General features: G+C 52.8%; 1 protein-coding gene across 2 annotated transcripts in view; it reads left to right on the top strand.

Moving 5' to 3' along the window:
• COX10 (cytochrome c oxidase assembly factor heme A:farnesyltransferase COX10) overlaps positions 1-18622 on the top strand; it is a gene marked incomplete at its 5' end in the record, with an annotated part of 109509 nt that extends 90887 nt beyond the window's left edge. For both annotated transcript variants that reach the window (XM_079724568.1, XM_079724569.1), the window contains 2 exons: positions 5528-5760; positions 18074-18622. In XM_079724568.1, the coding sequence (XP_079580694.1) occupies positions 5528-5760; positions 18074-18477 (637 nt within the window). In that variant the 3' untranslated portion in view covers positions 18478-18622. The remainder of the gene's footprint in view (positions 1-5527; positions 5761-18073) is intronic.
• Positions 18623-25643: the final 7021 nt, after the last annotated feature.

The raw sequence follows: 25643 nt of genomic DNA, 5'->3' as shown, positions 1-25643 counted from the left end.
CCTCTTTATTCTTGCTCGTCCTCTTCCTACTTCTGGCTTCAAAAAGAACCCTTCGCTTCTTTTACTGATGTATTTTCACTGTGTGCAAAGATTCTAACCAAAACCCTGTGGGTCACCCTTCGTTTACTTAACTCTTTTATTCTGCCTTATTTGAAACAAGGCTTCTGTTAACTTCCAAAGGCATGTAAAATGTAACAAAAGTGATCAAAAAAGTCAACAAAAAGGAGACATGGGAGCGACAAGGAGAGGCAAAAGCAGGAGCTAATGAAACGGCGGCGCGATCGCCCTGGGGTCAGCCACCGAAGGCCGCCCGGAGGAGGGGGCCCGGCCCTGCTGCCCTGTTTTACCCACCGTGGGTTTGGGGGTCTGGAAGGTAGATTACGGCTACTGGCTACCTGAGTGCTGTTTCTCTCAACTGAGCATTTGATAAAAATAGTGCAGTGGGGTGATCGCGATTCATTTTCCTCAAAAAAACGCCTAATAGGGACCTCTCTCATGAGGGGAGTGAATGCTGGCCCTGCTGGCAGGCAGAGGGCTCCTTCTCAAAAGCAGATCTTATCGTTTCCTTCCCTGATTTAAGAAGCAGAGGGAGCTACGTGGACTCTGCATCTGCCCAGAGACCTCCCCATGGCCCTGCCTACCTCTGCTCTCTGACCCCTCCGGCCCCCAAAACACGCTGCCCCACCCTTTGCCCGCCTCCCATCCGTCCATCAGGGTTTGGCTTCAACATCCCCCGAACTTCCCGTGTCTGCTCCACACCTCCGCTCACACTGGGTTCCTGCTCCCGGAAGGCTCGCCCCTCACTTGACTGTTCCACCTGTTTCACTGTCTCCCACTCTGGGATAAGCACCCCCAGGATGAGGACTATGTCTGTCTTGCTCACCGTATTACATCCCAGGTCTGTCCTTTGTTTCAAAGAAATGGAGTGCTTCCCAGCCGTTTCCACGTCAGGGAATGCAGTAGGAAGTTAGGCCACGTGGGCAGTGGGGTGAACTGAAGGAGCTGTGAGCCCACAGGAGGCTGCTCCCAGCGGAAGACCCCAATCCCCCAGCCCCCTGCAGCCCCCAGAAGTGAGAGCATCAGTAAGTGGTATTAGACCAGTACCCCCCACGTACCAGTTAGAGGGTGAACCCCGGGTTACCTGAATGAGCCCGCAAGGAAACCCGAGTACAGGTCCTCGTTCCGAGTCTCAGTTTCTCATCTGTAAAATGGAGATAATACTATATATCTCAGTAAACTTGTCTGACTTTATTCATTTTTGTTTTGTTTTCAATGCCGCCGTGCCCAGTGTTGATACAGGTTCTGGGAATAGGCTTTCTCATATACTGCTGGTGGGAGTGTAAGCTAGTATAAACTCCCGAGTACAGGCTGGGGTACAAGTCAAAACCCCTAAAAATGTTCATGTCATCTGACTCAGTGATCTGGGAACTTATCCTCAGAATGTATCATAATCAGAGCTGTGAACAACGACCTGTCTATGAGATATTCATCCCAACATTATTTCTAATTAAAAACTGGAAAAATGCTGTGTCCAAAAAGACATATTGATTGAATTAATTGCAGTATATCCACGGAATAGGCCACTATGTAACTATTAATGATAATGGTGTGAAATAATTCTTAACTGCATAGGGAAATTATTAAGATATATTGAAAATAGAATAAGCAACAAAACCACAATTCACTGTGTTCTCAGTTTTTTTTTTTCTTTTTTTAAAGAACCAAGCAAAGCAATTCTTTCTTTCTTTTTTCATTTTTGGCTGCATTGGGTCTTTGTTGCTGCACGCGGGCTTTCTCTAGTTGCGGCGAGCAGGGGCTGCTCTTCATTGCGGTGCGCGGAGCTTCTCATTGCAATGGCTTCTCTTGTTGCGGAGCACGGGCTCTAGGCACGCAGGCTTCAGTAGTTGTGGCGTGTGGGCTTCAGTATTTGTGGCACGCGGGCTCTAGAGCACAGGCTCAGTAGTTGTGACGCACGGGCTTAGTTGCTCCGCGACATGTGGGATCTTCCCGGACCAGGGCTCAAACCCGTGTCCCCTGCATTGGCAGGCAGATTCTTAACCACTGCGCCACCAAGGGAGTCCCTGTTCTCAGTTATTTTTAAAGTAGATGTATCATTGGGAAAAGGCTAGAAAGCTATAAACCAATGTTTCTTTGAAAAGCTAATTTAGAATCTTTTGTGTGATTTTCTGTCCTTCCAAATTTTTGGAAATGAACATATGTTACTTTTATGGGGTTTTTTTCCTCCCTCTCTCCCTCTCTCCCTCCTTTCCTCAAATGTAGCGGGGAGAGTAAGTACTTCTTTTTTCATTTTTTAAAATTTTATTTTATTTTTAAAAAAATTTTATCGGAGTATAGTTGATTTACAATGCTGTGTTAGCTTCAGGTATACAGCAAAGTGAATCAGTTATACATATACAACTATCCACTCTTTTTTTAGGTTCTTTTCCCATCTAGGCCATTACAGAGTATTGAGTAGAGGTCCCTGTGCTATACGGTAGGTTCTTATTAGTTATCTATCTTATGTATAGTCGTGTGTATATGTCAATCCCAGACTCCTGATTTATCCCTCCCCCCCTTATCCCCTGGTAACTATAAGTTTGTTTTCTACATCTGTGACTGTACTTCTGTTTTGTAAATAAGTTCATTTGTACCCTTTTTTTAGATTCCACATATAAGTGATATCATATGATATTTGTCTTTCTCTGTCAGTATGACAATCTCTAGGTCCGTCCATGTTGCTGCAAAGGGCATTATTTTGTTCTTTTTTATGGCTGAGTAACATTCCATTGTATATAAGTACCACATCTTTATCCATTCCTCTGTTGATAAACGTATATGTTTATGAAAAATAAAGCACATGAGTATAAACTTCACAGAATTAGTCAATGGGGCACTTTTACCCACAACATGAGCCGACCCCAGGCTCCTTGGACCAGGAAGGAAATGGGTTCCCTGAGTATCTGGGCGCTGAGAATGATCATCCCTACCTGGGTGGATGTCCTCATTTTTGTTTACATGGTTTGTCAACCTACCCAATTTTCATTCGTGCCTCTGAGCACGGATTTAAACACCAAACTTGAGTCTCATGATTTTCTGTGATTCCGACAAAGGTCAGAAACTAAACTTCCACGTAAAATCGCCTATCTCAATAAATTAAATTCACGCTCACTTTTGTAAAAGGGCTTTTTATAACACTAATAAATTTGAATCCATCTGGCTTCTACAGTCCTTGGAGAAGGAGTGAACAGCCTTTTTTTTTTCCCACAAGGTCCAATTCAGGAAAAATAAAAATGTTTATGAGCCACATTTTTCTTCCACTCAAATAAAACTAGCTTTTCAGAGTCCCACAGGGAAAAAAAAAAAAAAATCTGTTCTTTTAAGCTATAAAGTACCTGATTGAAAGAAGAACAGCAGTTACAATTTTTGCACTGCTTCTCAGCCATTTCAGTTCTACTTTCTGGACCAATGTGCAAGGTGACCCCAGGCGTCTTCCTCCCCGTGCCCCTGGAAAACTGTGTCTGCTCTACAGGGAAGCTAGGTGGTCCAGGTCACATGGTGTGTATCACATGGTGTTTATCCAGGTCACAGCAGGGAGAAATCTGCTTCAGTAGGTGTGAGGGAGAGAGTTGGGGCCGATAGGAGAGGGAGGGATGGGGAAGTCAAGGCCAGTTTGGGTTTGGAGGGGATGGTCAGAACTTGGAGAAATGTGAACAAGGCCCTTGACGTGAGGATGTGGCTCAGTGGAGGGAGAAGGTGAAAGACAGACAGGAAGGGGATTACACAGGAGCAAACCTGGAGCGTTTGCCTTTAAAAATGAGAGGGAAAATGGGAGGAAGAAGTCAAGATGAAGGTATCCATCACTCTTAGTAAGAGGGAAGGATGTCTGTTGAGGGGTTGGGGGCTGGAGGGGGTCTGGGGCCCTGAGAAGCAGCAGAGGAGTTGCCACCATCACGCTGAGGACCAGGAAGGGAGAAGAGCCCTGGCTGAGCCCCAGCGCGGTGGGCCGTCGGGTGGGAGTGTTGGAGGGGTGCCAGAGCAGCTCGAGGGCCTGTGGGAGGCGCCACGCATACACGATGTAGAAGAGGTGGCGGAACAGGATGGAGATTCACCCCCGGGGCTGAACACGCGCCGAGTCTCAGCAGTGGTTCCTGGTTCTTCATCCGCGGCGCCTTGACAACAGCAGACCCCTGGTATGGTCTCTCTTTCCATCAAGACTCCCATTTTGCTGGGTTCCACCTGCAGGCCCAGGCGGTCACAGCCTGGGAGGAAGGGGTCAGTGCCGGTCCCCATCAGAGTGGGAGCCAGGATTCTGCAAGGGCCCTTCCCCCTTCACAGGCCCCCACCCCGAGGTCCCCTGGTCTCCAGCCCGTGGGCTCCCCGGCCCCCCTCGCAGCTCGACTTTTTCCTCGAGGGACAGGCAGGCAGTGTCAGGGACATGGCCGCACCCACACGCGTGCCTGCAGGGACGCGAGCCGGCCTCCCTAAAACCAGAGCCTCCTCGGAGCTGCACCCGTGACGCCTGCGTCCCCGTGGGCATGTGCTGGGGCCTGCGAGTGAGCCGTGGCTTCTCCAAGGAGGAGACAGGCTCAAGCGCCCTCCTTAGGTTTCTTCAGGGGAGTAAAGAAACATGCAGATGGGCAGGGACTAGTAGATGCAGTTTGTCCGCAGGCTTCGAAAAGGCTTCGAAAAGGCTTCGAAAGGCTTCGAAAAGCCTTTCACAAGAGGCCCCAGGAAGTCCACTGTATAAAGCAGGCTCTGTTGAGAACCAGGCTTGTGGTCATCTTTGGCGCTGTAGACTTTTATCTGACAATTTACGTATAGGGCGTTGTGCCACCTCTTTCGAAAGCTGTGTGTCCATAAACCACGGTCCGGCTGGGCAGCGCGATCACCACGGGCGGCCCCTGGTGTCTCATGGCTGGCACAGAGTTGGTGCCGTGCTGAGCCTGTAATTTATTACACATAGTGGTACTCAGACACACTGTCCTTACGCATTAGTACTAACTGGGTGATGTTTTTAAATAAAGAATAAGTAAATGGACAGAACTGCTTCCAGAAGTAAGATACTGGTTTTTGCCCAAACCCTAAATCCTGGGTTCCGAAGGGTTCATCTGTCACGATCACTTAACTTCCCACCAGCTGTGCAGCAGAACCGTGTGCAAAGCAGGTGCCGTGTCGGGCAGCCCTCGCGTCAGCCCTGGGAGGAGGGGGCGGTCACGGCTGCTCAGGTGAGGACGGAGGCCGGGACATCCCGCGGCCTGGGAGGTGGGGCAGGGCCTCCTGTCGAATCCGGGCCTCGGCGGCCTCCACTCTCTTCACTTCGTTAGTCCCGGCTGGCAAAGCCAGGAGGAGCAGCCCGAGCTCCTGCAAGCCAGTCCCTCCTCGTTTTAAATGTCATCCAGAGGATGTCCTGGTTCAGGGCAGAAGCCAGGCCAGCACCACCCCCCAGCTCGCTTCCCTGTACCTGTGCCCCACGTCGTGATTGTCTGGAGCTGAAAGTGACGGTTCTGTGTCCCCTGCTCTCTTCCAGCCCGTTGCTAGCTGTGTCCTTTGCTGCTTGCTGTGCAGTTCCGGGAGTTGCCCTTCTGACCTGGGGCGTAAATCCACTCACGGGAGCTCTGGGGCTCTTCAACATTTTCCTGTACACCTGCTGCTACACCCCGCTCAAGAGGATCAGCATTGCCAACACGTGGGTGGGAGCCGTCGTGGGGGCCATCCCTCCCCTCATGGGCTGGACTGCGGCCACGGGCAGCCTGGATGCTGGTGAGTGTCTCAGCGTCTCTCCACAGACCCGGGGCCTGGGTGCTGGCCCCGCGAGCTCAGGGGCTCTTGCATGCGCTAACACCGCTGGTCAGAGGCCACTTCCTTCCCTGAGCTGCGGTACTTGGTGGTAGATGCCATTCTATTCGGTACCAATCCTTTGGCAAGTGTGCGGTTGTGGCCATTGGAAGTATCGAGTGCGGAGCTGCAGGGGGACCGTGTCAGCGTGGCTTCCGGGTGAACAGATGCTCTCACCAGTAGGGAAGGGCTGAGAGAAAGCAAAGGGCAACAGGTAGAATGAGAAGAAAGCACCTGAAAGTCCGGAGCCAAGGCGGGCCTGGTGCCGTGTGGGGTGGGTCCCGATGCTGGAGGAGGTGTCCGGGCCAGCCCGGGCACAGCGATGCTGCCTCGTCAGCAGGCCTCCTGCACCGACTCTTCGCTCTCCCAGAACCAGACTATTTTCCCCTCTTAGGAGAGGACAGACTATTTTCATTAGTTTCTAATTTATTTTTATATGATTTGCTTACATTTTTCATGCTGTCTACAATAAAACCATTGAAACATTCCTCCAGTTTTTTGGCTGGGATGTCACAAGTAAATTTGTGGGGTGAAAATAGCTCCTTTTTACCATCTGTAAGGGAAGTTTCACAGTCTAATTAGTCAAGTAATTAGTGTTTTTCACCGAGGCTTAGGAAGGAAGTGGTGAGGTTTCCTGCAATATATGTAAGTACATATTTTTCACATAAGCGATCAAAAGGCTGTTGACCATAAACCGTTGCCCTAGAAGCCACGTTTCTGAAACGTTTTCGTAAAAGCTCTTACGCTCCCATTTGGAAGCTGACAAAGGGGATTGCACCTTTACCAGGATTGTCTCTTACGATGGCTTTAATATCCTGTAAATGTTGGCAGTTTCATGAATCTGCGAATATAATATTCTGAAACGCATGTGCTCGTTTGTTCTGTGATGAGCCTGAAACCAGTCTCCTGCAAGCGGGAGACGGCGTCAGCCCCTCCGTGAAGGGCTCGGCCCTGGGGGAGGGGGCTTGGGTTTGGGGCGCCCCCGCCCTTAGCTGGCTGCCCTTCAGAACCAAACCTGACCTCCTTACGCGGTGTCTCCTCGCCTCCCACCTGGGACTGGAAAGCCCCTTCTCATGGAGCTGTTGTGAGGATTTGCTGACTTGCTATTAAATCTCCCTCAATCATAAAGCTGGTGTTAATTAGTACAGATGAAGGAAGGTCGTGAGATTTGATTCACTGGCAGAGTCTGAGCGGTTCCCGCTTGTTCCCTGGCCGTTGTTTTGGGACAGGCAGATGCCTCCCGGCTTAGGGGGAAAGAGCACTGGGTCCATCAGCGATCTGTGTCTTGGGTGAGGGAAGTGGGAGGGAAAGCAGGGCTCTGGCATTCCTGGACGGGAGGACTCATGAGCTACCGCCCCCACCCCCGTTTTCAGTTGTAAATTTAAAGAGCCACCTGGGCACAGCCAAACCCCCTGGTCAGATTCCTGCTGTTCAGTTCAGCCTGGATCCCCACCCTTGGCCCAGCTAGCCGCCCCCTGCTGTGCCCTCCAGGCCTTTCCAGTCATCGCCCAGACACTGGAAAGCAAGCAAGTCACTCCCAGGCTCTGCCTCCCCGCCCCCCGCCCCGCACTGTGTGCTCTGTTCCCATCCATGGCCTCCTGCCTAAGCCCTCGGGATGCCTGCTCCAAGCCACCTGCCTGCCTGATGGACACAGCCCAGACCCTGTTCAGTTTCCTCAAACCTGTCACAAGGAACAAGGCACCAAAAACTACCTTTTCTGTCCAGGGAATCCCAGCCAGGGCCAGTGTCAGGGCCAAGTGTGACAGCCCCAGGTATCGCTTGGAGGTATGTGAGGGTTGTCCAGTCCAGGGCCGTGGAGAACTCAGTCACCTTTGTCATGCAGGGTCCTCGGACCCAGGTTCTTGCTGAAGGCTGGAGGCCCCTGGCAGTTTCCTGCGTAGAGCTTGGGCTTCAGCATGTGTTCGAGCTGCCTCCCCCGGAGGCCAGAGAGAGAAGGAGCTTTTCAGGTCCTCCCACTTAGGACGCACATCCAGGTGGAGCCCTTATTTGTTCAGCCACAGTCCGGATCTGGCTAAACTGCTAATGGGCATATTTAAATTTTTTTTTTTTTTAATTTGAGGTATAGTGTTTCTGCAATCCAAAGTTAATCATTTGTATACAAACTCATTAATGAGGAACAGCTCAGGGCCAGGCTGTACCTTTTATAGGTAGCGGCCTGAAAATGCACATTTGTCTTGAGAAACGAGACCCTTCATCTACCTGAACTGACCTTGGTGTAAAGCAGAGCAGCCTGAAAGGTCTGTATAGCCGCAAAAAGAAGGTCCTTTTGCAGTTTTTGTGATTGACTTCTATTATATCCCTTTTGTATAAATCTTGAAGGTGCATTGTGGGGCACACATGACAACATGGTCTACTGCCCCCAGAATCCTTAATTACCACAGATCAAATCACACACCCAAAGCCTTGTGAGGTGTATATAGAAAGAGGAATGCTACTTTAAATAATGCTTGCAGTTGCTTCAAAAGTTTCAAAATATTAATTTGATAGGTAGAGCCAACTTCAGCTAAGCAGTAGATCTTTGAATGAATTGAGTAAATGAAATAATGGATGAATGAAACAGTGAATAAGTAGCTTCCGTTTTAAAGATGAAAAAACTAAGGTATTCCAAGGTCAATCGCCAGATATATATTGAGCATCACCTATGAGTACAGAAGGAAATGACACAAAGAAATAAGGCAGAATCTGAGAGAATGTAGTTGAAAGATTTTTATTCCTGGATTTTAGGGACTAAGTCGGCTATGATTTTATATAGTTTTATCATCTTCTAGAACTGCACTTTGTGCTATGGCAGCCGCTAGCCAAAGTCCAACACGATGGTGCTCAAACTTTAGTGCATATCAGTCACCTGGATGGAGGGCTTGTTAAAACTCAGGATCCTGGGCCCTTCCCCCAAAGTTTCTGACTCAGTGGGTCTGGGGAGGTGCCTGAGAGTCTGCATTTCTAACAAGTTCCCACATGATGCTGATACCCCTGGTCCAGGGACCACATTTGAGAACCGCCAATCTGAAAAGGCAGAACCAGCGAGCACTCTTGCTGTTAGAATGCCCTGGAAATACCGAGGGATTTGGGTCAAGGGCGTGGCAGATGGTATTATCAGAGATGCGCTAACAGTGTCATCTGTATTATTCACCGAGGTTGTTGTATCTCTTCTGGGTTCTTATCTTAGGGGACGTGTTTGTTTGAAGGAGCCCTTCTGAGAAAAAACAGCCAGCAATGTTTCCTTTCTTCTGTGGTATCTCCAAACCATCTTGTCGTTAAACCTCCAAAAACCGGTCACTGTGGTGCAGCCATGAGGAGAGAAGTGTTTGGAAAACTCTGTTGAGCTTGCTGCTGGGGAGGGAGGGGGAGGTGGGTGACAGAGGCCCGCTCGTCTCGCGCCTTCCCGAACCGTCCCCCCAACCGCCACTGCATGCGGGGTCCTGAGAGATACAGGGTCACTGAAACCCAGTCCCAGTTCTCACTTGTGTCTCATGTCTCAGAGTCTTCAGGAAGAGGCAGGCCGGTGATCAAGTATTTCCCTGAGCAGAGAGCTTTAGCGGGGGCTCCGGGCTCTCCTAAATTGGCCCCCAAATCAGTCCAGGAAGACTTCGGAGCCGAGTGACTTCTGAGTTAAGTCACGGCCCGTTTAGTTGAGGAGGGAAAGTGCTTTCCAAGAAACGGAAAGTGTGTGCACAGGGGTTGGTAGGCATGCGAGTCTACAGAGACCGAAATCCGTGCCTCCGTCCCAGGATGCCGCATACCAGCCCCGGCATTCATTTCAGTCGCCGTCCCCCTGACCAGGTGGACTTGGGCTGAAGCCCTTTCCTGGGGCTTGGTAGACATTGGTTATGATTGGAGGGGCAGCAGCTCGGGACCGTGTGTGATGGGGATCCTGAAGCCTCACCTTCAGGGTCCTGCCTCGAAGGACCTGACTCTGGTCGGGAGGAAAGATACCAGATCTGTAGCTACAGAAAACCACGTGCTTCCCAGACGGCCGACAGAGTGAAGAAATGCAGTGTTCAGAAGCACCCTTCTTAGCATCTAGATCTTTCTGTGGTTTTTGTAGTGGCTACGGGGCCAATCAAGACCTCCAGGGCACCGAGCACGGAAGAGATGGTGCTGCCTTCCCGCCTCCAGTAAAGATGTGAAACATAAGACAGCCATGGGGTTCTGATTTCTTTTCCCCACAACAGCATTGTTGTTGTTGGTTTTGTTTGTTTGTTTTTACCACTAGTGGAAAAGAATTTCTCGCTGTTCTAGATGCCCCAGTGGTGTGGGTCCAAAGCCTGTGCTTGATGTGACCCTTCAGAATCCAGCTCAGTGTGGGTGGGCGAGTGAGGCTGGATTGGTGGGCAGGGGGAGGGGGTGAGGTGAAGACAAACAGACTAACGGATGGAAACTGTAAAAGCTAAACAAACATTAGGTGTTCTTGGTGTTTGCTGCTTTGTAGCTGCACAAAGAACTGTGAACAGCTAGCTCTTCTCTCCCAGTGGAATTTTTGTTTCAGAGGGTGCCAGCCCCAGCCAGGGCCCAGCCCTGAAAGTGCTCTTTGTGTCAATAGAGGTGATCATTACAGTGGAATTTTCTCCTGTGTCCATTCTCCTCTGAGACCCAGGCTTAGACCTTTCCTCCCACCTGCCTAATTACTTTGCTTTTTGAGGGTGGGGGGTGCTTAACTGCTGTTAGCAGAAAACATTAAAAATGCTTAGCAACTAAAACTCAGGAAGGCCCAATAAGAGGGCTGGCTCATGGTGCAGCCAGCTCGCTGCCTTATGAACGGAAATGCTTGCTTTGATTCTGCAGGCAGTGGCCAGCAAGGAGACAAGTGACCTGCACGCCCTGGGGAGGGGTCTGGGGTGGGGGGTGCACCGCGGATAAGTGCCCGACAGCAGATGCTCCTGCTTGGCCCGGCCTGGAGCCGCACATGGTAGCCTCTCAACAGCATTCGCCTCCAGAGATGGTCTAGTTTATCCCGAAGGCTTCGGGTTAAAGTCCCTTCCCCCTTCCCCATGCCAAAGCCACCTCTCTTCCCATCACCCCCATTTCTTAAAAAGGCTCAGGTTCTGTTTTGTTATTTTCCTATATTTGAATAAATCCCCGGTCTTGGGTGTTTATGGCATGCTTCTGGTGACTGCCTTGAGGAGATTTGTAAATGGCCTTTGGTTTGTAATTCAGATGTTGTTGTGTGGTCAACATTAATTATGTCAGCCAACATTCAGTTGAATGTTACAAATGAGGACTCGGAGAGACGGACTCTTATCAGGAAGTGACATTTGACAGATGGATGGTTCTAGTAACAAAAAGAGAATGAGTTTTTTAGCCTCAGCTGGTAAACTACAAAATGTTAAATACTGTTTCACTTTATTTACCTCCTTTATTCTGGGATGAGAAGGTAGAATAGAATTTACTCACTCATTCATTCCACAAATATTTATTGAGGGCTTACAAGTACCAGGCACTGTTTAACCCAAGCCCTTTTGAAGATTTCCTTTAAAACACTGCCTCACTTTGAAATCAAACTCGAAAACAAGTAAATTCCTTTTGTGTGAGATTTTTCCATAACTAGTCTTAGAGCTTGAGATTGATTAAGATAAATGACATTTCTAAAGACAGAGTGACCAAGAGACATTACAGGAACATTAGCAAACCAAACGATATTTAGAGCCCTCTCCTCTTCAAAGACGAAGAAACAAAAGTCTGAGAAGGACCGTATGAGAAACACGCAGTGAGCCGGAGGTCGGCGGTGTAATTGGCGACCGTTTGGCACAAAACGCGCCCGGCCTTGTCACCCCTGGGTCGCGTAGTCGGGCAGGATCACAGGAGCTGGAACACAGTAGATGAGGCCTGGCCCGCAGTGCACATTTAGTCAGTTCTGTTCAACAAACAGATTCATGCTCGGGTGATAAAGGGACAGACCTTCGACGGTGAGCTGAGGAGTGGGGGGCAGGTGAGTTTCCTAGAGCACCCACAGAGGCTCGGAGCCCCCAGGGAAGCGGGGGGAGAAGGAGGGGAGGGGTCACCTTCCTCAGAGTCAGGGCTTTGTGTGGCCTCTGCCCCCGACTGTGCTTCAAATGAAACCTCGGGTGGCTCCGCATGGACGGTGGGGCATGGACAGCGGGGCAGGGACCGTGGGGAGTGGACCATGGAGGGAGGCAGGGAGAGCATCCCTTCTCCTCGCCGCGCCTCTTCATCATTCCCCAGTCACTGCCAGGGCATTCTTCAAGGGCAGGCGGCCATTGCCGACTCTATTTCCTATTTCCAGGGGACTTTTCATCTCCCCTTTGTCGCCATGCAGTTGATGAACTGGCCCCCATCCTCTTCCCTTTCTCTGCGGCGCCCTGGAAGTTCATCACATGGGGGAGGCTGACCTGTCCCACAGGCGCCTCTGTGTTCACCCTCAAAAGAAGGGCTTTGAAACTGCTGACCATGAAGCTTTGGACTTGGCTGTGCTCCCCCAGCCAGCCCCAGTTTACATGAGCACGACACCCCAAAGCTGCTGAGGGCCACATGGAGAGAGGGAGCCCACCGTCCACGGAGGGAGGACTGCCCGAGCCCAGCCCAGGCTTCGCTGGACCTGCGTCTCTCCTCCTTTTCAAGTCCCTGCATGGGCAGCGAAGGGCAGTGAATGGTTGGGGTCGGGGTGGGAAGGGTTGAACGTAAGCCCACCAGGCAGCAGAGAAAGCGAGCTGAAACCACTGAGCTCCATTCCAGAGGAGTGTGTTTTGGAAGAGCCCATACAGAGTCAGAGCTCCAACTTGGAGAGTTTTGTCTCCACTCTGTTGGGAAGCCATTTGGCTGGGATTGCCTTGGCTTTGTTTGCCAACAAAATGATGGAAGTACGCTACGGACCTGAGCAGAGGGGACAAGGGTGAGGGTCTCCGCCTGCCAGTGTGGCGTAGAGATGCTTGGGAGATGTTCCGAGAGTATTTTCCAAGAGTCACTGGGAAGACACTGGCTGGCCTTGCCTCACCTAAGGAGCCCCCCTAATCGGAGAGGGTGCCAGGAGATAAGGGTTCCCCTCAGCTGGTCACACACAGCACAGTCGACGAGCTCACCTCTGTTTTCTGTGTATGGAGGGAAGGAAGTAAGGCCACAGACACCTGGCCCTTCTCTGGAGTTGCCTCCAAGCTGGAATCATGGCGTCACGATCTCAGGAAGTTGCTGTCCTCTGGAGAGTCCGTTTGCACAGATACGCCAGCTATCTCACAAGTTTCCGTATCCTGTGTATTTATAGACCAACAGATATTTGATTAAAGGAGAGGAAGCAGACATTTCTTCTGGATACGATTAAACCAAGTATGTATGAAGATTCTGCAGACTGGTAGGAAAATGAGAAAACACATTGAAAAGAAGGAGAAAACACATGGCTTGTGTGAATGGATTGAACCTCAGAGACCATCTTTGAATCTGTTTACATATCACTTCTTCCAGGAAGCCTTCCCTGACCTCTCCAGGGCCAACTGAAGTCTTGCTCCTGTGTGCTCCCCTGAAGCCCTGCACCGAAGGTGACATTCCTGGGCTGTGATCCCTTGTGTGTTGTCTCTGTCCCTGGCCAGACTCCAGCAGAGGCCTTGAGAGTAAACCCTGCCTGCCCTATAGTGGGCAAACAGTAAATATTTGTTGTCACAGACCATGGGCCCAGTAAAAACAGACTGCTTTGTGGGGGTGAGGCTGAGGTGAAGCCTTTGAGTCAGGAAACCGAGGGCTTTATGTTCCTCCCACGAGGAAGGTGGGATCCCCCAAGGCCCCTGGACTAATTCCAGCCTTCCTGTTCTAGCTCGCCTTATCTTGATGGAGACAGTCATTTGTTTTACATCTTTTAGGGAGCCGAGGCCTTGCAGCCCATCGAGGAGAGCTGTGTGGGGTGGGGTTTTCTGATTACACTCCTTGAAGGCTAAGCTGTGATTTCTAAAGCTCTTTCATCTGTGACATGACCCAAACCCCTACCCAATTTCCTCTCCCAGAGAAAGCAGCATGCCACTCTTACGAAAGTGATTTTTTAAAAATTATGTTATTTGAAGGAGAAGCGTAACTAAAAACGTGTATTGAGCAAAACAGAATACTCCAATTGGCACAGAAAAAAAGAGGGCTTTTGAGAAAGACAAGCAAGATTCTACGTGGGAGCCTGATGTCTTAACCGTTTCAAGCCTGGTTTCCTGGCCGAATTGGCTCTTTCTCGTCTATTGCAAGAGCAAAACAGCTCCTGAGCCCTGACTTACCTGTCCCCTCCCCCATCTCTACGTGATCCCTGATGCCATTCCTGTGGGGACACAGCTTGGTCTTGTCGGCCCCCTGGGCTAGGGCTGCGCTCAAAGCCTCCGAGTGGCCCGGTGCCCCGAGAATCAGTCACACTGCCTCCTCTGTGCTGGCCCCTCTGACATCCAGAGATGGCTCTCTTTTGCCATCGGCATACGAAGGAGAAGTCGCCTTCTGTCGCTCTGTTTTCCACTTCACTTGTACCTGGGTGGTGCCCCCTTCCCTTCTGTCTTGGCTAATTCCCCAAGGGTGCTCACCGTCAAGAAAAATATTAGCTGTGTGTTTGTAATTGAACCACCTTGTTTTGTTTTGTTTTTTAAGGCACCAGCACTCGTATCTTAATAAATGGGATTTCTCCTTCTAGCGAGCCTTCCTCTGCTCTGCTCACTGGCATTCTGATGACCACCTGGCAGTCCCTTGTTACCGTTTTCAATTGCTGTTTGGCAACAGCTTTCTAGGAGAAGGTGCTGGTACGTGGTGCCAGGGGTGCTGAATAGCCTTGGGCCAGTTACTTAATCTCTCATCTATGAGGTGAGAACAGCTGTGCCTGTAGGAAGGTGCCGGGAACAGGAGAGCATGGCCGTGATTCCCCTCCGCGGGCCTGCGTACAAGCCTCCAGGCCTTCGTGGGGACGGATGTCTGCCGGGCAAACCTAAAACGGCCACAGAGAGAACCTTCACGTCTCCACCATGAATCGTGAGGGTCCCCCCCGGAGGAAAAGGCATCAGTGTGTGCCACTCCAGTGCCCCCCAACCACCTGTCCCCTCGGTGGTCTCTGCCGCGTGTCCCTCCTCCCTGCTCTCCGCTGCTCTGGGGGAGATGCCCCTCCCCATCGGGTGTGCAGGTACCCTGAGACCCGGCCCCGCCCTTGCTGGCTGTCTCCTCACTCCCCATGCCTCCCCCGCAGCCTGCACGTCTCCCAGAGACATGACGAGTGCCTCTTCCCAGGATCAGTGCAGTTGAGACGTGGCTCACACACCACCTTTGGGGACGCCTTCCCTGAGCAGCCACTCCCAGGTCGCCCGCCCTGCCACCCTCTTTTGATTCTCTGAGTAGCAGCCGTCAGTGTCACCTGCATCGTGTGCGTCTCCCCCTGGACCCCGTGCAGGGCTCTGTCGCTTTGGCTGCTGCCTCTCTGGCCTCCAGGGTCGTACTTGGTGGGTGGCTGACGCCATCCTCTGTTTGCCACCAGATTCAACAAATAGTGGCTGCTGCTTTTTTTTTTTTTTCCTGGCCCCGCAGCATGCGGGATCTTAGGTCCCCAGCCAGGGATCGACCCTGCATCCCCTGCAGTGGAAGCGCAGAGTCTTAACCACTGGACCACCAGGGAAGTCCCAGTAGCTGCTTCTTTTGCTGTTCAAATTGGAGTGTGTCTACATGAATGAAGATATATATATATGCTAGTTATAGATAGGGTTAAAATGGTCTGGAGGGGATTTGAAAGCCACCCTACCAAAATAGGGACCCTAAGGGCAAGTCTTTGCCTCCTGGATTGGAAGGCTGACGAGGAGTTGGTTGACTCACAAATAAAGATCCAAAATGAAGAGCGGGTTCCTTCCTCTGATCCTCTCTGGCAGGTGCATGGCAGGACTTGGAGCCCACACTTACTTTCTGGAGGACTCTCAATGATTTGACTGTGTTCTCTCCTGGTGAGGGTCCTGTGTTAGCAGTCGCCGCCCCGGACCTCGCCCTGTTTTTCTGCACATTCCCACAGACGAGGGGCTCAGAAGATCTGCATCACCATCTAAGATAGGACAGCGGGTGCACATGCTCAAGCCCCCTGCAGGACAGTGCTTCCCAGGGTGGGTTCCAGTGGGTCCTCAAGCTCCCAGTTCTCGGATCAGGGGCCCCAGAGGCAGGTGAGGGTCTGAGACACAGGGAACCCCGAGTGCGTCAGCGTGTCCGGGACCCTCCGAGGAGGAAGGAAGCAGGGGCAGTTGGCGGTCCTAAGGTTCACACATCAGTGCTGGAAACGGGGGTCTTGGGAATGGTTTTTGTGGAGCAGTTCTCTGTGCACATGGGCTCCGGGGCTGGGCTGGAGGACCCTTTGCCCCATGGTATGCAGCGCTTCTCTCTGGAGATGAAAGAAAGAGGAACAAACCCTCACCGAGTTCACATCCCGGAGGGAAAAGGAAACAGGTAATGACGGGACAGGTGGCTCACTCCGTGGGGGACGCATCACAGCCCAGACCCTCCTCACGACTTGCCATGTGGATGTCCCAAGGGTGTGTCAGACCGAACACACCGGAGTTACCCTCAGGAGCTGCCCTGCACGGCTTCCAGGTGTGTCCTCTAGGGCGCGGGGTCTCCGGGCACCGCTGGGCCCAGGAATCGCTCCCGACGCCTCCCTCCCTTCTCTGCACTCACGTCCTGTCACCTTTGCCTCCTTGGTCCCTCTCAGGCCCATCTCTCCTGCTGCACTGTCACCGCCCCGATCCTCACTCCCCTCATCTCTCCTCTCCTCTCCTCTCCTGAGTGATCCGTCCGGAGCTGCCTGGGCCCCTCCAGTGTGTCCTTTCACCAGGGCCCCTCTCCTCAGCCCCTCTCGCCACAGGCACACGTGCACTCTCACGCGTTAAGACCCCTCCACGGCTTTCTGCTGCTTCTAGGATGGAACAGTCCTTGGCGCCACCTGCAGAGCGGGGGCGGGTGGCCCTGCCCGTCCCTCTGGGTGATCCTGGAGCCGGGCCCCGCTGCTCTCTGCACTCCAGACACATGCCTGCCTTCTTTATTTTAATTTACTTTTTAAATTATCATACAGTAAAATCGACCGTGTTGTTTTGATGTACAGCTCTGTGGATCCTAACACACGCCCTAGTCTTCTTGTCATGCCTTGACTGCCGCGCCTCGGGGCCTTGATTACCTACCGCACTGGCCTGGTCACTCTTCCCTGGCGCAGACATCCTCCTCTAGACGTCTGCTCCGCTCCACGTGCTGCGCCCCGTGCGCTGCGCCCCCCTTGCACATGCTTCCGCATAGCCGCCGCGGGCCTCTGGATGCGCGGCTCTGGGGGAACTCGGCCCACGTGGCTTGGCGCTCACGCTGCATCCGCGGTGCCTAGGCCGCGCTCGCCTCTCAGTGGACGCTCGGGGAACGCGCCCTGTGTGAGGAGAGGAGGAATGAACCTTCCGCTCAGGAATAGCTGCAGCCCCTTCCGGAGACCGGGCTCAGTGCCGCGGGGGAGCCGGGGTTGAAATCAGACGGGCTCCCGCTGAGTTCCTCCTTCACCTCTTGTTGGAGAACTTAGCATCATCTGATTCGTTTGCTTAATGAGGAGTATAAAACCTACCTCAAGTCCTGCAGTCGGATTAAGTGAGGTGACTGTAGAAGTCTTTGTTAGAAGGAGGCACTCAGTAACTGGCAGCCTTCACCCCACCGAGTTGGGGGGAAGATCCAGTTCCGGAGAAAGGGTGCTCAGGTGTTCGTTCACCTGTCCTGAGAAACCGCAGAGCCTCTGCCCCTGTTCCGCTCTGCGTATTCAGGTTGCGCTGGGGAGTCCCCCGCCCTCCCTGCGGTGAGGGCCCTGCGCCCCGCCTGCTGCCCCCGCGTCCCCGGTGCCGCCCAAAAGGACTGCGGTTCTGTCAGTGCTGAGCGGGGAGCTGCCACCTGCCCGGAGCGGCCTTCCAGCTCGCTGCCCAAGCCCCTCACTCGTGAGCCGGCTGGTGGAAACTGAGCTAAAAGCCCGGCCCAGAAGGCCGTCTGGGACTGGGCCGCCCCTGAACGTGTGACCTCCTTTGTTGTCGCGGTGTTGGCACCGCAGGGGGCGGGGGGCGGTCAGGTGCCACAGGTGCTCAGCCTTGTGGGAAGCCTCCCGCCCCCGCCCACCTCCATCTCTGAGCAGAGAGGGGAGCGCAGACGCGAGGACCCGAGGCAGTCCGGCTTGCGGGGTGGGAGCGCGCCGCCAGGGCCGGCAGCTGTCGGAAGGGGTGCCTCTGTAGATCTCTGACGACGGCGTGTCTTGCTTCCCCAAACCTCTGTGCAGGAGCGTGTCTTCTGGGAGGAATCCTCTACTCCTGGCAGTTTCCTCATTTCAACGCGCTGAGCTGGGGCCTCCGCGAAGACTACTCCCGGGGCGGCTACTGCATGATGTCGGTCACCCACCCGGACCTGTGCCGGCGCGTCGCCCTGCGCCACTGCCTGGCCTTGGTCGCAATGTCCGCCGCGGCCCCCGCCCTGGACGTCACCACGTGGACCTTCCCCGTCATCGCCCTCCCCATCAACCTGTACATTTCCTACCTCAGCTTTCGGTTCTACAGGGACGCAGACCGGAAGAGCTCCCGGAAGCTGTTCTTCTGCAGCCTCTGGCATCTGCCCCTGTTCCTGCTGCTGATGCTGACCTGCAAGCGGCCGGCTGCGCAGGGCGACGCGGGCGGGCCGCAGAGTTGACGGCAGAGCGGCGCGTGGGGAGAAGCAAAAAACATCCAGGGAGACGCACAGGGGTTTTTTTTTTCCCCCTTTGCTGTTAGGCAAGGATATTTTGGTAATTCCAAAGCACCAGGAGAGAAGTCGCTGCGTTGAGAACAAGATTGTAAACTAATTTGGTGCTCGGTGATCACTCGACAACTCTTTACACGGTGATATCCAGATGCTCCCCAAATAAGAATTGGGTTGGCTCTGCAGGTTTAGGTAAGGAGAGCATTTCTCTTTGAGGGTCTTTACAGAGCTCTTCCTCTAACCCCACCCACTTCGTCCTCCCCCTCGGGTAGAAGTGCAAGCTCACCTTCCTTTCTTAGCCCGTCCACACACACTTCCCAGCTGCCGACCGGGGTGGCCGGACGAGGTGCACACTCGCACTCTGGTATCTGTGGTTCCGTGGCCTCTGGTCCCTCGCCGGCTGTCAGAAGAAATGCAGGCTGCCAGTCGCAGCCCCCCTTCCTGTGAATGAGCCAGGGCCCCCGGGTCCAGCTTCCTCTGTTCCACACACATCCTCAGCCTCATCTTCCCTCAGAGGATAACAACACCAAGGACATGCTGCTGCCCAGCCTCTGCGGGAGGAATTCCAAACGGTTGTCTGGGGAATCTCAGACTGGACCACCCACCGCCCACCCTATCATGTATCAGCATTTCAGAAACTCCAGGGAATCAAAGGCATCTTTAAAGTTCACTTTAAAATATCCGAGGTGTCAGAGCGTTTCTTTCTGGAAGGGTCATGCTAGACTTAACTAGAAATCCCTCCGGCCCTGATCCATCTCGTCCTCTTTAGTCACTGCTGCGGTCATCAGCTCGGCTCAAGGCTGAGTGAGAAGGGAAATCAGAAAGGGGCCGGCTGGCCCACATAGCTCACATTCTTGTCCCTTTAGGGAGGAACACATTTCCATCCTGCTATCTTCTAAATTCAGAAATTAGCCTCCGCACGTCCGGTGGCTTGGAGAGCCGGAAGCGGGAGCTGGACTCCGGATCGGGGTGCTTAGTGGGCCTGGGAGGCGCATGGGTCCCCGCAGACAGGGGCGGCCTCCGTCACCAGCAGTCTCCTCGGCCCTCACATCCACCTGCTTGTCCACTGTCCCAGTTGCCCAAAGGTCTTGAAGCTTAAAAGGATACTTTAGTTATTCACTGCCCTGGAAGGAATCCATTTGGGAATTTATGCAACACTTAAACAGTGCCTGCAATAAGCCTGTTCTCTCAAAACTTTCCAAAGCGACTGCAGGTAGCATCTGATTTCTGTCTCTGCTTACCTGAAACATCACCTCTTGGCTGCATCCAGGTCGCACTGTGGGAACTGGCATGAGTGTGTCTGGTGGGGACATCCACAGCCCTCAGATTTGTAAAGCGAGTCGGTTGTCTTCCTGCTGCAATAAACCAGCAGCTCAAACCATAGTGCGTGTGGCGTCGTTCCACTCCATCTCCGGTTCCTGGTGGAACCGATAACACTTGCCTCACTTTCATGAGCTGGGAGGAGAGCAGAACGCCCCAGCCGGGGATGTTTCTTATTGAGGGGGTGGAAGCAAGCAGCCTGTGCTCCTGAAAGAATCTGCCTGACACCCACCCTCCACTCTGGGTCACCCAGTCTCTCCCTTCCCCTCCCTTCAAAACCATCGCCCTAGAAATGGTCCTTGGGGCCTCTCTGACCTCCTGACTTGTCGTTCCCCGGCTCAGAAAATACAGTGCCCAGTGCGCAGTCTGCACAACAAATGATGTCTCAGCTCCTTGGTGCTCAGACCCCAGGATGAGAACCTTCCACGGGAACCCCTCACTGCCACCCCCACCCCCATCCCGCCGCCATGCTGCTTCTCACACCTCCCTGGGGCTACCCTGTGCTCAGACCACCACCTTCCCAGACCCCTGTCCCTTCATCCCTGCAGGAACGTGGAATTCACGCTCCCATAACCCCCTCAGCCCTAGAGCCCAGACAGCTGCTCGGTCACCTGGGCTCCTGACGTCCCGGGGCTTCACCTCCACAGCCCGGTGTTCTGACCCTGACTGATGACCAGTAGCGCTTCCCGCACGGTGCAGCCCGTGTGTTCCAAGCATCCCTCGGCAGGTCTCTGGGAAATCCTGTCACCCCACTGGGGAGGCACGAGCACATGCAGAGGACCTCCCAGGGACCCAAGGTTACAGACAGGAGGGTCTGAGTTTGCTCATCCTGGTGATTCCCTGGCCATGTCAGGAGCCCAGCCTGGGACGCCCTGTCTGGACCTGATCTGCAGAGTTTCACTCAGCCTGTCAGGCCAGTGGCTGCAAGGACAGGACTCAAGCTGGGGGCCCTGACTCAGGCGGTGGGGGGCCACATGGGTAGGAGCAGAAGCCTGTACTTTGAAACGGGATCGCACTTGGACTTTATTTCATAATATGGCAAACAAATGACAAGGAAAGGGGTCATGTCCAGTTTCCTTATTTAGCTTTTTAAGAAACATGATTCTTAACACAGTATTCCTTCTGACTCTGGGAAAATTGTACCAACTTCCTTTTAGTAAAACCACTGTATCCGTTGAGGATAAAACCAAATTTTACCAAAGGGTCCGTCTCTGTAGGCCAACCGTGAGGGGGATGCTGATCGTTGCCTCTTCCCAGGATTGGTTTGTGTTTTCAAACATAAAAATAGGGTCTGTCTTGCCCAGTCAAAACACCTTTATTGCACTTTAAATACACTTTGAGTGCCCCACGCCCTGATGCTAGAGGGAAAAAACAAGGCTGTCGGAAACTGCTTTGCTCTGCGGATGTACAGAGTTGAATTTCCCTCTGACCGTTTATTTTTTCTCGGTCCATCCTCACTCCTTTTGCTTTGATAAGAAAATAGCTAGGACTCAGCACTCCTCTGCCCCATGGCAATGCTGGGACCAGAGCAAAGCTTTTGCTGCTTGCTGACTCAGGTGTGATGGGGGTCTCACTTCTCTGAGTTCGGTTGGAGTCAGGGTCTCCGTCCTCTGACCTCCACCCACCCACCCCCCTTTCCCAGCACACTCCTGTTACAGCAGGACACTTGTAACTGACGGCAGGAGGGACTCAGGGGAGAAAGGGTTTCGGGAAATGCCCTCTTGACCTTTCTAATGACATGCTCACAGCCCAAGAGATTTTGACTTAAAGAAGAACTGGGTTGGGATGTTGCCTTGCTTTTTCTCTGGAATCATTGGCCAGCTAGCGATCATCCACAAAGCTCTTCGTGTCCGGGGCACGTTTTCTCCATCCGTCTTGTAAGATCAGTGGTGTCAACTGACAGGCAACTAAATAAAAAGCAAGTGGAAAACAAACAGGGTCCAGCAATCGACTTGACTGCTGCTCCACGGCACTTTTTCCCAGGTGTCTAGAGCAATGCTTGGCCCAGAGTAGGTGCTCAGTAAGTGCTTTTTTGAAATTATTATTATTTTTTTTATTTTTGGCTGCATTGGGTCTTCACTGCTGCACGCAGTCTTTCTCTAGTTGGGGCTAGAGGGGGCTACTCTTCGCTGCAGTGCACAGGCTTCTCATTGTGGTGGCTTCTCTTGTTGTGGAGCACGGGCTCTAGGTGTGCAGGCTTCAGTAGTTGTGGCACATGGGCTCAGTAGTTGTGGCTCGCGGGCTTAGTTGCTCCGTGGCATGTGGGATCTTCCCGGACCAGGGCTCGAACCCATGTCTCCTGCATTGGCAGGCAGATGCTTAACCACTGTGCCACCAGGGAAGCCCCTCAGTAAGTGCTTTTTGAGTGAATAACCCCATCTGGGCTACGAGAGGCCCCTGTGGTCAGAAGGACAGGGTCTGTTAGCCCGGGATCAAGAAGGAACTGATTCGGAAAGCTGTTCATAACAGGCGGATTCGTGAGAGAAAATGGCTTGTAAACCATCCTTATCCCACTGCTGGGACAGTCCCCGTTCCCACCCCACCCGCAGGACAGTCCAGGGCTGCACCGACCAGAGGGCCCTCCCCCGCTTCCAGACCAGCACCCACAGCTTCTCTTGTTTCTGGAATCTCCCTTCTCTGACTTCAGACTATCCCCCCAACCATTCCTGCTGTGTCTCCCGGGGCACCTGTCAGTGTGCAGCCTGCAGGTGTTGCTCACCTGTCCATGCACCATCTCCCTGCCCCACCATCAGATCCTAAGCCCAGTAAGGCAGAAGCATCTGCTTCTCATTGCTGGATCCACGGGCACCCAGAATAGAAGGGACTTGGGAGTGACCACGAGGCGGGTGCTCCGTCAGTGAGCAAAGGAATGAATGGGTGGCTTTAGGGCAGGTGCTGGGGCTGGAGGAACACTTGTCTCGGCTCCACTGGGACCAGCACGGGGTTGGGGGGGGGGTGAGTAGGGCACACGCCCCATGTGACTGAATCCAGGGCAGACGCAGCTCTCGACCTGTCTTGTGAAGAAAACAGCCAGAGTCGAGCCAAGATGGTTACTATCAGCCTTCCTGATGTTACTCAGTCTTTGTTTTCCAAAGTGTGGTACATTTGCGCTCTTTCCTGTGTCTTCAGGGCTGTCTTGGCTCAATGACGTAGCAGCAAGGAGTTCTTAGTCAGGTCGGCTTCTTGGCCACGATTTTCCTTGCTCTCTCTTTTTGCTTTTGCAAATACGTTAGCAGAGAATCTAGTGTCTAGCTCCATCTTCTTCCTTAATCGTCACCCACCTCCGGCGGGTGAGAGCCAGCCTATGCATCCAGGTCAGCTTAAAGGAATGGGACCCCGACCTGGCGCATAAGCTGGGGGGCTACCTAGGAAGTGGAAGCCAAGAGAGGGAGGACCCCAAGTGCAAGACGGCAGGTCGGCCAGGCCAGGGGTGAAGATGGAGTGCCAGGGTCTTGGTAAAAGCCTCAGCTGTCCTCAGCAGACAGATCCTACCCGACAGCTCCTCTCTCTAAAGCAAAGCCCAGAACAGAGCTGGGGATGAGCAGGAGGGGGGAGGGGAGGGGAGCAGAGGAAACTTTGGAGAAGGCAGAGCAGGGTGCTTGGCTGAGTAACCCTACCCCGAACACCTGAAGAGGGGCCAGGTGACAAGACGAACAATCCCGGGAGCATTAGCTGGGCTAACACAAACACTGCCCTCCACCCTTCCCACCCTCAACAAACAGATAAACACAAACCAAACAAAGCATCAGTGAGGGGAGAGGCACCTGCCTCTCTGTCATCCACTGAGCAAGTGACCGTCCACGTGCCGTGAGCCGGGCCTGGTGTGGGACAAAGGGACGAACCCAGCTTCGGCCACGACCCCCAGGAGCTTAGTCTCTGGAGAGTTCTCAGGGAGGGAGTGGAAGGTGCATTCCAGCTTCTTCCCCAAAGTCCTCCGGTTCTAGGTACTTTGGCCACCAAACTAATTGGCCGGGAGGCAACTCTGCTGAAACGATAAAATAACAAAAAATAAAAGAGGGACGTTAAAAAGGTCATGATGGTACATGAGAAACGAATAACAAAATTAGAAAGACTATTGCAAAATCAAAATATCTGAATACATTTAAAAGGTGTGTAGGGAATTCCCTGGCGCCAGTGGTTGGGACTCCAGGCTCTTACTGCCGAGGGGCCTGTGTTCAATCCCTGGGGGAGGACTAAGATCCCGCAAGCTGTGCAGAATGGCCAAAAATTTTTTAAATAAATAAATAAAAATTTTAAAGATTTTAAAAAATGAAAAGGTGTATAGATTCATAGCAGTACTGTGCCAATAACTTCTTTTATTTTGTGGGTTGGACCTCAGCGCTTGTCTTCCAAATCCTTCATTCATAGTATTAACTTTTTTTTTTTTTTTTTTTTTTTTTTGCTTGGTGGTTCATCTCCTCGTTTGGCATCACGCTTTTTATGTTTTGCTAAAATCTCTTCCTTCATTAAGAGAGGTATCCGTTTCCAGACGGTGGGGGCCCAGCTTGCACCCGAGCTGTCTCGCGCCGTGAAAGCCCCTCCCCACTTGGTGCCCTGGACACATTGTCACGTGTCCTCTGACCGACGTTCCGACGTCCTACAGGAAATGGGGGTCCAGCTCTGTACCTTCGAGGCCCTCGGCCTCTTTCCCCTCCAATGCAGTGTGTTTCAAAATAAGAAACCAACTCTGGGGGCAAAGCATCGTCACCCGTCAGCTCCAGAAAACCATCTATAACGTCACTGGCTGGAGAAAGGCTAGCACCTTGCAGCCAGGTGAGACCAGGCACAGCTCGATCCAGGCGGCAGAATGTCTCTCCACTTGCTGTCACCACTCTTGGCAGGCTGTCTCCCCTTAAGAAGCAGACACCCCTTAAACAAGTATTCATTCCTTTATTCACAAATACTTGTTTACTACTTACCTCGGGTGAGGTGCTGGGGTGCAGAAGTGAAGAAAACAGACCCCCCTGTCTTCCCGCCTGGGATATCTCGAGAAGAAAACAAAAGCCCCCGGTAACTGTGGTTGCCTCCTCAGTGGGCCACTGAGTGACTGGAGCCAGCTGCTTGTTCAAACCTAAAGAAAAAGAAAGTGGACATTGAGATGCTGGCCCTGTTTGGCCTGATGTAGGGTTTGTGCTGATTCCTGACCCACTCAGCCTGGTTCACATCGATCAGCCCACATGCAGGATGCAGCCGTCCCCTCCCACCGTGAAGGTTTGAGGAACTCGGTGAGACGAGGGTGGACAAAGGGGAATCACACTGTACTGGCTTGGCCAGAAAGTTCGTTCGGGGGTTTCGTCACATTTTCTGGCAAGCCCCGAATGAGCTTTCTGGCCACCCCATAGTTTGGTCCTCGGAGAGGCCTTGGGGTCAGGGCCGTGAGGAAGTGGGCCCCAGGAGAGGCCCCGGGAAAGGGGTCCCAGCGAAGGCAGTGCCCAGCGGCTATGCGGACCCTCAGATGCCACCGCCCATCACCACGATGCAAGCCTGTCCTGACCGCCTGACACCTGTTGTCCCCGACTCATCGTAAGGAAGGACCTCCTTTATATAGAGACCCGGGTGAAGGTCCACTTATTACAAGACCATTAACAAGGTGAAAACCCAGGGCGTTTTACTACCTGCTCTATACACCAAGTCAGCCGCACCCCCGGAACTTCCCAGGCCGGCGCCCTCTTCAGGGCGGCAGGGCCACCCTCAGAGCTAAGTCAGTTCCTGTCAAGAGCATTTGCCTCAGCACCTTTAAAGTCAGCTGCTTTCTTCTCCAAGTAAAGTGCTTCTTGGAAGACACTTCCATTTTCTCA

Source organism: Hyperoodon ampullatus (assembly GCF_949752795.1).
Source record: "Hyperoodon ampullatus genome assembly, chromosome: 19".
Lineage (NCBI taxonomy): Eukaryota > Metazoa > Chordata > Mammalia > Artiodactyla > Ziphiidae > Hyperoodon > Hyperoodon ampullatus.
This window is presented reverse-complemented; position numbering and strand designations above follow the sequence as displayed.